Genomic DNA, 15,195 nt, shown 5'->3' with positions numbered 1-15,195 from the left:
TTACATTACAAAGTTACATTCTGGATCCTTCTGATCTAAGAAAGAGATTTCTGCCTCTCTTTGGTATATGCATCAAGATGAAATTCACGCAGAGTAAGAGGATCCAGGAAAAATAATATCTCATCATTATACTGAGAAACGGACAGAGTTGGAGCTGAAACCCACACCCTGTTTTTTTAAGTGAGTCTGTAAGTAATCTAGAAGAGTACCATTATAACATCTTTCAAATAATCCTTACATCCTCTTTCAACTTTGAAGTGACCATGATCCACAGTTTATAATGTTCTTTGCATTTTCACTGATTTTAGCTATATTATCTCAGGTTTCTACATAGCTACTATGTTTTTTTTTTTTAAATCAAACAACAACAAAAAGTTCTTGTCATAACTCTCAGCAACTGGGCAAATCACCCATTTTCCCTAAGCCTTTCTTACTTCTAAATGTTGCTAATAGTACGTACCCTACCCTTCTTATGTTTAATGTGGAGATAGAATGGAATTGTGACTGTGTAAGCACTTTATGAATTGAAAAGTGCTAGAAGAAAATATATGTGTGTGTATATATATATATATATATATCCTCATGCCAGTAGAATATGAGCTCTATAGGGCAAGGACTTCTGTTTTGTTCACTGCCTAAAATGGGGCATGGTACGTAGTAGGTACTCAATAACAGGTGTTGAATGGATGATAGAATGAATGATTCATTGGATAGCATACCACTCCAACTCCAGGGAGCCCAGACACCAGCTGTACAGAGAGGCATAGAATTATCCAGTCTGAGGACCAAGGGACCCTTGCCCATCTGTCATTTCAGAATTCCTTTTGAGAAGCCAAGATGACAATGCCTTCAGGCAGTGGTGGGATCTAGTCTCTCCTTAAGACGTTTTCACTAGAGGAAGGTTGTTCTCTCAGTAATGATGGTTGTTTATGTGAACATGCCAAGGGTGGCATATGGCTGGTGTTTTGGCCTGAAAGAAGTTTGTAGCTGAAAAGTATGTTCATCCTTTTCTCCAGTGATTTGGACCCACTGAAGTCTGAATTCTCTGCTGCATTGTCACTAAGCACTGGGCTGAGCTCTTTCACAAGGCCATCTCATTCCATCATCTGCTACTGTAAAACAAGAGGAAATCATGGTACAAATCCAACCATCATCACTTTTTCGCTGGGACCCTTGGGCCAGTTTCTTCACCTCTCTGAATCTCTTTTTTCCTGTCAAAAAGTGTTGATAATAGAACATTACTTCATGGGGTTACTTTGAGGACTAGACGAGGCAGTCATTTTTTAGAAGAGATGCCAGTACGTCTGTGAGGCTTATGTGCACACGTGTTTGGCTTAACCAGGTGGGCGCTGTCCGAGTAAGCTTTCTCAAGCCCTGGAGCAAACCTCCGCCTCTAGTTGCTGCAGGCTCTTTTAGAAGCTGTCTTGTCCAATCCTTTTGCCGTCATACAGTTTGGGAGTCACGTGGACTTTGATCTAGATCACAACTCTGACAACTTTTAGCTTGCTGACCCTGGGCGGGTTCCTTCATCTTTTTTAGCCACAGGACCCTCATTTGTGAACATGGAAAACAAAATCTCCCCACCTACCGATTATGAAATTTAAACTAGTCATTGTCTAGAAAGTGGCCAGCCCTGACATTCTCAATACGGGTTAACATTCCTGCTTTCTCTCTCTCTCTCTCTTTTTTTTTTTTTTCCTCTCCAATAGGCCATTGTGAAAGAGAGAGACTGCTACGTCTCCTGGGTTTGAACCTAGATGATCTGTCCTGGGCTTCCCTAGAGGCCCAGAGCTGAGATAGATTAGAGTTAAGAGTCTCTTTATTTTGGCAATTTTCAAGGTTTTTCTTTTAAAATATTTTGTTTTCAATTAATTGCAATTACTATTCTGTGATTTTTAGGAGAGTTTAGGTGAAGCCCACTTTAAGAATAAAAATGAACAAAATTCTTTCCATTCCAAGAAGTTCCACTAACAAGCAGGTTACCAAAAGATCACATTCTAAAAAGAATTTTACCATAATAATGGTATTATTTTTTTCTTTAATGCAGTTAAAATATGATTTGATTTGAAATGCTCATTTTCCCACACAATTAATTCTACTAAAACACGGGCTCTGGCAAATAATAGGTTCTCAACTAATGTTTGAGGACCACCTGAATGAATCAGTGATTGAAACGAATGAACAATATGGGACTGTGCCCTCATTTTGAGATATGAAATTAGGTATTCACAGCCCTTTCTTTTCTCTCCCTCCCATCTGAAGAAATACACCTCTAATTTGACTCCTAGAAAATTTTCATCATACAAAGGAGATTGAGGGCAATGTGAAACACTGTTAAACTAATTCCGTTCAGCCCCAGAGATAGTCAGAGTACATAGATATAGGGCTTTTCAGACTTATTTTACATATGGAGCTCAATATTTAAAAATAAGTTTTTGCAGAACCCCAATAAATAAAACAGATACAATGGAGCTTCTCTGATTAAAGTTGGGTCAGGGGATTTCTGGTCACCCCTTTATCACCATTTTCAATAGCCTCTGAGCCCTGGTACTCCTGGGGCTCCAGGGAACACTGTAAACCACTGGTATAGTGAAAAGACCAAATTAACAACCAGCTCTGATTCCTTGTGATTACAAATTAGTGTTGATGGAGGTTAGGGACTGAGTACCAGACCTAGATGATACTACGGTTACTGATTCGCAAAGTAAATAATTAACAGAAAGTTATATATTATTTTTCCTTTGTGGCTAAATGCATATGTGTATGCCTTTGGGGTGGCTAGAATACCAAGCTTGGGACTCGGAGACCAGAGTTAAAGTTACAACTTTGCTGTTAACCATATGGCACACGAAAAATAACTGAAATGCTCTGAATCTTTTTCCTCATCTGTAAAAGGGGAGTGAAATGGGGAAATATGACACAAACCAGGGTGAATTAAATGCCATGATAATTACAGGTGGCTGTCTTCTTGGTGGATTTCATTAGATCAGCTTTCTGGTTTTACCCCTTAAACACAATTGTTATCCAGAGTTCTGTTTTCAAATCTCTTCTCTTCTTTCCTCTCTCCTCTCTTCTCCTCTCTACTTATTCTCCCTGGATGACGCATACTGACTGTACTAGAATACATGCCCCATTGCTCCTGCCGTGAGAATGTCCCTGAGTCCCTTACCTATAGGTGCTAATGATAAAGCTCCTGTTTATTAAATTATTTATACTTGTATAGCATTGCACTAGGCATTTTTCATAATTTCTTTATGAGTAAAGTGGCAATAACCATATTTTATGTTTAGTTGAAGCTTAGAGTGGGCAGCCAACTTGCCCAAGGGCACAAAGCTACATCTGTTGAGCTGAATTTCAAACCCTGACTCCAAAGGCTGAATCCTACTTCTACTTGAAAATTGTACCTGGACATCCTTTGGACTCAATATATTGGATGGAACCATGCAGAACAACTCCCCCTCCACTCCCCACTTTTTGGGGTAACTTTTAATTTTGATATAATTTTTAACTTACAGAAAAGTTGCAATTAATGTGCAAAAAGCTCTCATGTGCCCTTTCCTAGATTTAAACAACTACTTTTTAAAAGTTAGTGGAGAATATGCGGTGTTTCATTTTTTGTTCTTGTGCTCTGCTCATGTACCCCAAAACCTATAATCCAATAAAAAATTAAAAATAAATAAATAAATAAATAAATAAATAAAAAGTTAGTGGAGAAGAAGAAAGCTAAGAAGAAATTCGGTCAGAAAGATAGGAGAAAAGCCAAAAAGCATCACTGAAGCCAAAGAATATGAGTTTCACAAAGAGAGAAAGATCAGTAATGTCAGATACTCCAGAGAGGTCAAATATAATCACGACTGAAAAGTAACCATTGGGGTTAGTGACTCAACCAAGGGGTGAATGTTTGAACTTCTTTCTGCAAGGAGTTGGCAAAGGAAGACAAGGTAGATGATTGACTTGGGCTGAAGCTTCTATTATGATGGCAAACCATGAATCTGTGGTAATATCACAGTTCTCCTGGTAGCCCCCTCAGCCCCCAGGATTAGGGATAGAAAAGGTGGGTGGTAGAACTGATGGAAGGCAGGCATTTCACCAAGCAGATAAGAGAGTGTTGAGGAAGATGAAAGCATTGGTGAGTGGTCTTGAGGTCAGACTGGGTAGTGAGGGAAAAGGGGTCAGGTGACGATCAATAGATGGGATAAAATGTGGAAACCAAAAGGCTAGAGGGGCCTGTGATATAGAGCAATGGTGCATTAAGACCAAAGTCATTCTGCTGGGAGCAATAGGGGAAGGAATGGAATGACTGGGTTTAAAATCTGTGAACTGGACTTTACTGGCTCCCAGGATAGCAGGGCCCTGGATGTGGCCATAAACATGGTTGATCATGGGATGGAGGAAGAGCAGGGTGTTAGAGCTCATGGGAAGGTGCTGGCCTCCAAAAGAAGGGGCATCTCTCCACTGAAATGGGGGAAAAAAGGAGTTGAGTACATACGCAGACAGGATTGCATTTTTAGAGAGTAGGACAAAGGCCCTGCCTGCCAGATGGCTTCTGTTCCCTCCAAAGAGAGAGCCAAAGTCATCTGCTAAGAGTAAGAGGAGGTAAGAGAAAGATGTTCAAGGGACATCTAAAACACATAAAAAAGTCTTTGAGCAGAATGAGAGAGTGAGCTTATAGAGCTAAATGGTAGGGTCACCGGGCAATAGCTAGGACTTTTTTGAGATGAGTAATCAGGAGTTTATAATAGACATCCATCTTCCTACTCGTGATTTTTTTCACAGCAAAGCTCAACTGTATGGTGACAGGAATGGAGAAGGCAGGTAGAGGGATTCATTCCAAACTGATAGCTTCTAGGAAACTGAAAGGAAAAAGAAGCAAGGGACTTGGGGCAAGCAAGAAAATGAGCCTAATGGTGGCCCATGGGATCAAAGCTGTGTAAGGAGAGAAAAGACACAAAGAGCAGATGGGTAGAGAGGAGATACTGCTGTCAACAGAATGGAGGTTTCAGTAGGGAAAGATGAATTCTACTGGAGTTTCAGAAAACAACGGTGGAAAGAAATACTTGACAGTGGGAGCAAGATCTTGACTACAGAGGGCTGCAGAGGAAGTGGTGGCGTAGGAGCAAAGATGGGCTTCAGTCAAGGCAGTGGTGGAAGCAAAGGGTTCTAAAAGATGTTGAAGCTATGAGTAGGATTCGTTTTTCCTTAAAATTGGTAGTGGGAGGTGGTTCCAGAGGACTGTGGAAAGGGTTTGGAGGTAGGTTAATAGGAGGAGAAGCAAGGGAAGGCAGCATGCAACAGGATGGGAGTCACATTTGGAGAGAAGATATGAGACCAGAGGCACTTGCACCTGGAGCAGTTCTCTTCTTTGGCACCAAGTTGTTTCAGTGTCAGAACTGGCTGTGGGCCCCAGCGGTATCTCCCTGTGGTCCTCTGGGATACTGTTCCCCATTATATGGTGTAGTAATATCCAGAGGAAAAATGGGAGTGGCTGCAGAGCTCAGGCATGGAAGATCTCAGAGCAGTCTCTCCTGAAAGCAATCCAGAAGAGCATTTGAGGGAAAAAGGCAAATAGAGAAACAAAATGATATATTCATTCATTTAGTGAGACATTGTCTGAGCACCTACCATTTTGCCAGCCCATCTGGGTCACTGTAATGAGCTTTCTATCTGTTGGTGGGATCCCATGGAGCTGACTGCTTAGGGGAGTGTCCGTCTGTCCACAGAACCCCTGATTTTTGTCCAGACAGCAGAGGAAAAAAAGTAGCTAATGCTTCATTTTGAACCTAATGTACTCTATGCTATCTGCAGACTGTAATATTTTAATTAAACTCCTTTAAGCTTTTAAAGTGGTAAATGCCTTTTGGGCCTGTTCTCTCTCATTACCTTCAGCATGTTTCAACAGACTGCAAATACCATCTAATTCTTGGAAACAAGTACAAGATAAAATTGAGTCTGAAGCTGAGGGCTTTCAGCAGGAAAGTCTGACTTTCTGGAAGAGGTGTAAGATGGTGCTGGTGGAGCTTTCTAAGGATTCTCTACAGGGCTAGAGTTCTGAGTCCACAGGTCCTCTTTGCAAAGTGGGATGGAATCAGGGCTTTGATTATCTTATTCTAATTTGGTTAGTAATGTTGTCAGCCTCAGGTGTAGTTGAGGAGGAGGAAAAAACTGTCAAGAAACTTCAGGAAAGGTAGAAAAAGGATCCTTAGCTTCGAGAGAAATCCCAGGCATAGAGAAACAGAATAGACATGGCATTGGGAGTCTGATTAGCTCTGGTCCCAAAGGTTGACTACTGACAACCTCCCAAGCCCTGGGCTGAACCTTCACATCCATCATCTCATTCAATTTCATCCTCACCATATCTCAATGAGGTGGTATCATTTGTCCGATTCTACAGATGAAGAAACAGAATCAGAGAGATTTTTTAACTCATCCAGGCTTAACCGAACAGCAAATGGGTCTAGATCAGGAAGGCCAAGTTGGTAAATTCCAAAGCCTGACCTCGCCTTAACCATGCCACACTGCCATAGGGCCAGTTATATCAAGTACAATCTAGGAATCTACGTGTTTCTCAGCACAGAATAAAAAAGGAGCAGTCAAATACACATGGGGGAATGGAAGTGGGGAGGGTCCCTCGGGACTTGTTGAACAGTTGATTCAACAGATTCTTGAGCTCAGGATCAGGGAGAAACAGATCCTTCTGGTGCAGGACTAGGGTGAGAAGAAACCTCTTCCCAGGAGATGATGAGCTAGCAAAGAGGAAGGAACAGACCTGACCCAAAAGCCCCTTTGAAACAACTCTCTGACAGCACCTGCTCTGCGTGATCGTGAATGTTTTTCCACCTGCTCCCTCCACTTGCTGTGGTCCTTCAGAGAGGAGGGGCTGTGTCAGACACTTTTTTCTCCCCACACTTTTCCTGGCCCATAGTAGGCACTCAATAAGTGTTGGACTGAATGAGTGTAGGAATGAGTGCATGGAATTAGATTTATTTTGTCTGGGAGCTGCAGAACCTGCTTCCCAGACCCTCCTGGGAAGGGAATCCTGGGAAGGGTTTATCATGGCCCTTTCCACACGTGTCAAGGAGTCCTAGCATGTTTGGCTCCATCAGAGGAAACCAGGTTTGACACCACTTTCATTTTATATAGTTAAGCTCATTGAGTTTGCTCACTGTTTCTTTAGTGTTAGGCACTTTGCCTACAATTAGGATAAATTGCCATGTGGGCAGCATGAGAACAGGCTCTTAGAACCTTTTATTAAAATAGCTGAACACTAACGTTAAAGAATGAAGTGGCTAGAACTAAACACAGGTTTTTAAAGAAAGTAAATACCTAGGTACAATGTAGTACCTTAACTGTTATCAATCACTACTTAATCTAATTAGTTTAGAAGCTATTTTAAAGAGCTTAATTAGATTAAGCTGTGATTGATAACACTTTATATCTACTTGAGTAGAGCACTTCTAATTCACCTTGAATCTTTATGTTTTCAGTCAGAAGCCGGTTTCAGGGATAAGCTGAGTGTGGAGACAGATTTGGGAAGCACTGAAATCACTCTGGGTGCCTGGCACTGAGCTGAGTCAGGGGCCTTGGCAGAGCTCTTGGGCACAGACATTCTGAGACCTAATGGAGTAGCCTTGACAAAGATATCCTGAAATTCCTCTTCAGGAGGACTGAGGGGTCACAGAGGAAGGAATGAGGTCAGACCCCTAGTTAAGCAGCATTAGATCTACAGCAACACTCAGCTGGTTTGGAGAATTGGAGTACAAATTGGGAAACAGACAGGTTAGCAGAGTAAGGCATGGGCTGCTTAGGTGTCCGTAGGTGCCTGGGATCCACCTAGCTTTAGATCATCCTGATAGGTTTTAGTCCACACCCACTTGGGAGAGAGAAATTGCATGATCATAGTGGAGTCAGGATGTGGGGGTGGGTGAGGCATACAGAGGGGTCGCTTAGCCTGCCTTGGAAGTTCATCATTGCTTACAGAACAGCAGTCAGAGTGCTCCAGGCACTGCATCTTCCCTTCAAGCCTCCCGAGAACTATGGGGGAAGGACACAGGAAGCAGGTTATGTCCAGGGTGGAAACTACACAGATGCAGGCTCTTCTGGGCTGGGAGAGAGAGGCAAGAAGGGGAACTGGACCTAGTCTTAACCCAAAGGCTTGTCTTTCATCTCCTCTGCAGCCCGCATGTGTGATGCCCACCTTCGAGGCCCCTCAGGCATCATCACCTCCCCCAATTTCCCCATTCAGTATGACAACAATGCACACTGTGTGTGGATCATCACAGCACTCAACCCCGCCAAGGTAAGGCTCTTGGGGAGTGGGGTGGTGTTCTGTGGGCAGGGCCAGGTTGGGGACAGTTGGCCTACAAGGTTTTTCAAACCCAGAATTTACTGGTGGTAGAGTCTCTGCAGACAGTTCTTTTACGTTTTTTTTTTTTTAATTAATATCAAGTGTATAAAAAGCAGATTATAAAATATAAGGAAAATATAAAGAACACCCATACAACAAACACCTGTGCAGCCATCATTCAGCTTAAGGGGAAAGAAAATCAGTTACCTTGGTGATGCAGGTTTCTCACCAATCCTGTTTCATTCCCTACACCTTCAGAGGTAAACATTACCTAAATTGTGTTTATTATTCATTTGCTTTTCTTTGTACCTAGCACTTAAGTGTGCATCCCTAAAAATATATCGCCTAGTATGCTAACATTTGAACTTCATATAAATGTAATCATGTGTGTATTCTTGATCAACCTCACTTGAAATTATGTTCCTAAGATTTATCTAAGTTATTGTGTGTAATTTTGCACTTCTACATACATTTTTCATCTTTGTTTCCAGATCAGTTTTTTTTCCTGTGCCCTTTATTCTCTCTCTTATAAATTTTACAAGTATGTTGCCAAGATCCACAAAATAACCTGTTGGAATCTTTACTTTTATTAAAACTACAGATTAATTGGAGAAGAACTGATATCTTTTTGATACTGAGTCTTCCAGTCCATGAGTATGGTATATCTCTCTATTTGCTTAGGGTTTCTTTAATGGCTTTCAATAAACTTGTATAATTTTTTCCATTATAGATCTTATGCATGTCTTAATATAGTTACTCCTAAATATCTTATATTTATTGTTGCTATTATAAATCAAATCTTTTAAAATTGCACTTTCTACCTGTTTCTTGCTGGTGTTTAGAAATGCAATTGATTTTGTACTTTGATTTTTATATTAGCAACTATTTTGTAAAAATGTCTGAATTCTTTAGGGTTTTCTACATGGATAGTCATCATCTGCAGAAAATGATGGTTTTGTTTCTTACTTTCCAATCCTTATCCTTTTTTTTATTAGTGGAAGATTGGCATAATTTTTTTATTTTCTTGACTCAGTGGTCTGGCTGGAACCTCCCAGTATAACATCAAATCATTACTATGATGGTGACCCCTGTGGTCATTGTTTGATATTTAATATAATTTTTTTTTTCTTCACTGTCAGGTCGATCCCATAGACCCCAGTTGGGTGACAGATGGATAAGTGCACTGACACACAGAATACAGTGAACAAGTGGGCCAAGGGATCATGAGCCACATATGGAGAGAGATGACTGCTACATGACACTCACTAGTTCACCGTCTCCCCATTTATTCAATATAGATTTAATAACAGAGGCTTTGAGTCAACACACTTGCAGAGGAAGATTAAAGGCCAGGTTCTGATGCTCAAAGCAAACACCATTAGTGGATAATATCCATGGTCAACCTTCCCACAAGAGGGCCATCCAGTTCAAAGGTTAGCTTTAAGACCACATGACTAAACAAGTTAGTAAGGTAAAGTAAACTCCCCCACAGACCCTAGCTATTTGTTTTATGTATTAACTAAATGTAAGGGGGATTTAGGATGCCTTCAGCCAAAACTTCTATTGAAACTATGAAAAATCCCTTAGGCCTTCCAAAATGGTTTGAGACTCTGTTTTATAACTTTCTCTACTATTCCCTTAATATTTTTGCCACCACCCTGAGTGAATTCCCACACTTCACCATCAAGTATGATGTTTGCTGACATTTATTTTTCTTTTGTAGGTACTCCTTTTATAATAGAATTGGGGGATTTTCTTTCATCCTAGTTTGCTAAGAGCTTTTATCAAGCATGGATATTGAATTTTATGAAGCATCTTCTTTTTTTTTTTTTTTTAATTTTTTATTGGATTTTAGGTTTTGGGGTACATGAGCAGAGCATGCAAGACAATTGCGTAGGAACACACATGGCAGTGTGCTTTTCTTTCCTTCTCCCCTTCACCCACATTTGGCATTTCTCCCCAGGCTACCCCTCCCCACCTCCCCCTCCCACTGGCCCTCCCCTTTTCCCCCCAATAGACCCCAGTGTTTAGTACTCCCCTTTCTGTGTCCATGTGTTCTCATTTTTCATCACCCGCCTATGAGTGAGAATATGCGGTGTTTCATTTTCTGTTCTTGTGTCAGTTTGCTGAGGATGACGTTCTCCAGATTCATCCATGTCCCTACAAACGACAGAAACTCATCATTTCTGATTGCTGCATAATATTCCATGGTGTATATGTGCCACATTTTTCCAATCCAGTCTATTATCAATGGGCATTTTGGTTGATTCCAGGTCTTTGCTATTGTAAACAGTGCTGCAATGAACATTTGTGTACATGTGTCCTTATAGTAGAACAATGTATAGTCTTTTGGATATACACCCAGTAATGGGATTGCTGGGTCAAATGGAATTTCTATTTCTAAGGCCTTGAGGAATCGCCACACTGTCTACCACAATGGTTGAACTAATTTACACTCCCACCAACAGTGTAAAAGTGTTCCTTTTTCTCCACATCCTCTCCAGCATCTGTTCTCTCCAGATTTTTTAATGATCGCCATTCTAACTGGCGTGAGATGGTATCTCAATGTGGTTTTGATTTGCATCTCTCTGATGACCAGTGACGATGAGCATTTTTTCATATGATTGTTGGCCTCATATATGTCTTCTTTCGTAAAGTGTCTGTTCATATCCTTTGCCCACTTTTGAATGGGCTTGTTTGTTTTTTTCCTGTAAATCTGTTTGAGTTCTTTGTAAATTCTGGATATCAGCCCTTTGTCAGATGACTAAACTGCAAAAATTTTTTCCCATTCTGTTGGTTGCCGATCCACTCTAGTGACTGTTTCTTTTGCCGTGCAGAAGCTGTGGAGTTTCATTAGGTCCCATTTGCCTATTTTGGCTTTTGTTGCCAATGCTTTTGGTGTTTTGTTCATGAAGTCCTTGCCTACTCCTATGTCCTGGATAGTTTTGCCTAGATTTCCTTCTAGGGTTTTTATCGTGCCAGGTCTTATGTTTAAGTCTTTAATCCATCTGGAGTTAATTTTAGTGTAAGGTGTCAGGAAGGGGTCCAGTTTCTGCTTTCTGCATGTGGCTAGCCAGTTTTCCCAACACCATTTGTTAAACAGGGAATCCTTTCCCCCTTGCTTGTTTTTGTCAGGTTTATCAAAGATTGTATAGTTGTAGATATGTTGTGTTGCCTCCGGTGCCTCTGTTTTGTTCCATTGGTCTATATCTCTGTTTTGGTACCAGTACCATGCTGTTTTGATTACTGTAGCCTTGTAGTATAGTTTGAAATCCGGTAGTGTGATGCCCCCCGCTGTGTTCTTTTTGCTTAGAATTGATTTTGCTATGCGGGCTCTCTTTTGGTTCCATATGAAGTTCATGGTGGTTTTTTCCAGTTCTGTGAAGAAAGTCAATGGTAGCTTGATGGGGATAGCGTTGATTCTGTAAATTACTTTGGGCAGTATAGCCATTTTCACGATATTAATTCTTCCTAACCATGAACTTGGAATGTTTCTCCATCTGTTTGTGTCCTCTCTGATTTCGTTGAGCAGTGGTTTGTAGTTCTCCTTGAAGAGGTCCCTTATGTTCCTTGTGAGTTGTATTCCAAGGTATTTTATTCTTTTTGTAGCAATTGTGAATGGCAGTTCATTCTTGATTTGACTTTCTTTAAGTCTGTTATTGGTGTAGACGAATGCTTGTGATTTTTGCACATTGATTTTATATCCTGAGACTTTGCTGAAGTTGCTTATCAGTTTCAGGAGTTTTTGGGCTGAGGTGATGGGGTCTTCTAGGTATACTATCAGGTCGTCTGCAAATAGAGACAATTTGGCTTCCACCTTTCCTATTTGAATACCCTTTATTTCTTTTCCTTGCCTGATTGCTCTGGCTAGAACTTCCAGAACTATATTGAATAGGAGTGGTGAAAGAGGGCATCCTTGTCTAGTGCCAGATTTCAAAGGGAATGCTTCCAGTTTTTGCCCATTCAGTATGATATTGGCTGTTGGTTTGTCATAAATAGCTTTTATTACTTTGAGGTACGTTCCATCAATACCGAGTTTATTGAGGGTTTTTAGCATAAAGGGCTGTTGAATTTTGTCAAATGCCTTCTCTGCGTCAATTGAGATAATCATGTGGTTTTTGTTTTTGGTTCTGTTTATGTGGTGAATTACGTTGATAGACTTGCGTATGTTGAACCAGCCTTGCATCCCCGGGATGAATCCTACTTGATCATGGTGAATAAGTTTTTTGATTTGCTGTTGCATTCGGCTTGCCAATATTTTATTGAAGATTTTTGCATCAGTGTTCATCATGGATATTGGCCTGAAGTTTTCTTTTCTTGTTGGGTCTCTGCCGGGTTTTGGTATCAGAATGATGTTGGTCTCGTAAAATGATTTGGGAAGTATTCCCTCTTTTTGGGTTGTTTGAAATAGTTTTACAAGGAATGGTACCAGCTCCTCTTTGTGTGTCTGGTAGAATTCGGCTGTGAACCCGTCTGGACCTGGGCTTTTTTTGTGTGGTAGGCTCTTAATTGCTGCCTCGACTTCTGACCTTGTTATTGGTCTATTCATAGTTTCAGCTTCCTCCTGGTTTAGGCTTGGGAGGACACAGGAGTCCAGGAATTTATCCATTTCTTCCAGGTTTACTAGTTTATGCGCATAGAGTTGTTTGTAATATTCTCTGATGATGGTTTGAATTTCTGTGGAATCTGTGGTGATTTCCCCTTTATCATTTTTTATTGCATCTATTTGGTTGTTCTCTCTTTTATTTTTAATCAATCTGGCTAGTGGTCTGTCTATTTTGTTGATCTTTTCAAAAAACCAGCTCTTGGATTTATTGATTTTTTGAAGGGTTTTTCGTGTCTCAATCTCCTTCAGTTCAGCTTTGATCTTAGTTATTTCTTGTCTTCTGCTGGGTTTTGAATTTTTTTGATCTTGCTCCTCTAGCTCTTTCAATTTTGACAATAGGGTGTCAATTTTGGATCTCTCCATTCTCCTCATATGGGCACTTATTGGTATATACTTTCCTCTAGAGACTGCTTTAAATGTGTCCCAGAGGTTATGGCATGTTGTGTCTTCATTCTCATTGGTTTCAAAGAACTTCTTTATTTCTGACTTTATTTCATTGTTTACCCAGTCAACATTCAAGAGCCAGTTGTTCAGTTTCCATGAAGTTCTGCGGTTCTGGGTTGGTTTCTGTATTCTGAGTTCTAACTTGATTGCACTATGGTCTGAGAGACTGTTTGTTATGATTTCAGTTGTTGTGCATTTGTTGAGCAGTGCTTTACTTCCAATTATGTGGTCAATTTTTGAGTAGGTGTGATGTGGTGCTGAGAAGAATGTATATTCTCTGGATTTGGGGTGGAGAGTTCTGTAAATGTCTATCAGGTTTGCTTACTCCAGGTCTGAGTTCAAGCCCTGGATATCGTTGTTGATTTTCTGTCTGGTTGATCTGTCTAATATTGACAGTGGAGTGTTAAAGTCTCCCACTATTATTGTGTGGGAGTCTAAGTCTCTTTGTAAGTCATTAAGAACTTGCCTTATGTATCTGGGTGCTCCTGCATTGGGTCCATATATGTTTAGGATCGTTAGCTCTTCTTGTTTTATCGATCCTTTTACCATTATGTAATGGCCTTCTTTGTCTCTTTTGATCTTTGTTGCTTTAAAGTCTATTTTATCAGAGATGAGAATTGCAACTCCTGCTTTTTTTTGCTCTCCATTTGCTTGGTAAATCTTCCTCCATCCCTTTATTTTGAGCCTTTGTGTATCCTTGCATGTGAGATGGGTTTCCTGGATACAGCACACTGATGGGTTTTGGATTTTTATCCAATTTGCCAGTCTGTGTCTTTTGATTGGTGCATTTAGTCCATTTACATTTAGGGTTAGTATTGTTATGTGTGAATTTGATACTGCCATTTTGATGCTAAGTGGCTGTTTTGCCTGTTAGTTGTTGTAGATTCTTCATTATGTTGATGCTCTTTAGCATTTAGTGTGATTTTGGAATGGCTGGTACTGGTTGTTCCTTTCTATGTGTAGTGCCTCTTTTAGGAGCTCTTGTAAAGCAGGCCTGGTGGTGAGAAAATCTCTGAGTACTTGCTTGTTCGCAAAGGATTTTATTTTTCCTTCACTTCTGAAGTTCAGTTTGGCTGGATATGAAATTCTGGGTTGAAAGTTCTTTTCTTTAAGAATGTTGAATATTGGCATCTTCTTATATACTATTGACACAATCATAAAATTTTTCTCCTTTATTCTCTTAGGATAGCAAATATTGCCTTTTCTCATGTTAAACCAACCTTGCATTCTTAAGATTAACATAACATGGTCATTTAGTATCATAATTTTTATACATGCCTATATTTGATTCAGTTTAGTAATTTGTTTCTATTTTGTTAGTGAGCTTAGCCTGTTATTTTTTTTTATATTGCCTTTGCCAATTTTTGTGTCATTATATAGCTAGCCTCACAAAATGATTTGAAGAATATTTCCTCTTTTTCTATTCTTTGGGGTTATTAGTGGAAGATTGGCATAACTTTTGCCTTGAAAGTTTGGTGGAATTTCTCAGCAAAACTATCTGGGTCTGGTATCTCCTTTGTTCAAAGATTTTAGACTATAGACTTAATACATGTAATGACTAAAGAATTATTTTGGTCATCTGTTTTTTTTTTCTTGACTTCATTTTAGTAAATATTAAAATTTATTGGATATAAAGTTATACATAGTATCTATTATTATATTTATGATATTTGCAATTGTGTTTCAATTCCCTTTTTCATTTTTAATATGTATCATTTTTTAATTCGTGTTACCAGAGGTTTAATATTTGTTAGTTTTTTCAGTCAACCAATTTTTGTTTTGTTACTATTCCTTTTAATAC

General features: G+C 39.9%; 1 protein-coding gene across 17 annotated transcripts in view; it reads left to right on the top strand.

Annotated features, from left to right (window-relative positions):
* Window positions 1-15,195, top strand: part of CSMD2 (CUB and Sushi multiple domains 2) — a 637,686-nt gene that overhangs the window by 338,970 nt on the left and 283,521 nt on the right. For 14 of the 17 annotated variants that reach the window (XM_078331131.1, XM_078331130.1, XM_078331129.1 and 11 more), the window contains one exon: window positions 8,175-8,296. The exons of 2 other annotated variants lie outside the window; for them this stretch is intronic. In XM_078331131.1, the coding sequence (XP_078187257.1) occupies window positions 8,175-8,296 (122 nt within the window). Of the gene's footprint in view, window positions 1-119; window positions 1,136-8,174; window positions 8,297-15,195 lie in introns of those variants that run through there. One more of the 17 variants, XM_078331138.1, reaches the window with a different exon arrangement.

Source organism: Callithrix jacchus, chromosome 7, assembly GCF_049354715.1.
Source record: "Callithrix jacchus isolate 240 chromosome 7, calJac240_pri, whole genome shotgun sequence".
In the NCBI taxonomy this organism is placed as follows: Eukaryota; Metazoa; Chordata; class Mammalia; order Primates; family Cebidae; genus Callithrix; species Callithrix jacchus.
The sequence above is the reverse complement of the archived record's forward strand: the minus strand, read 5'-3'. Positions and strand labels throughout refer to the sequence as shown.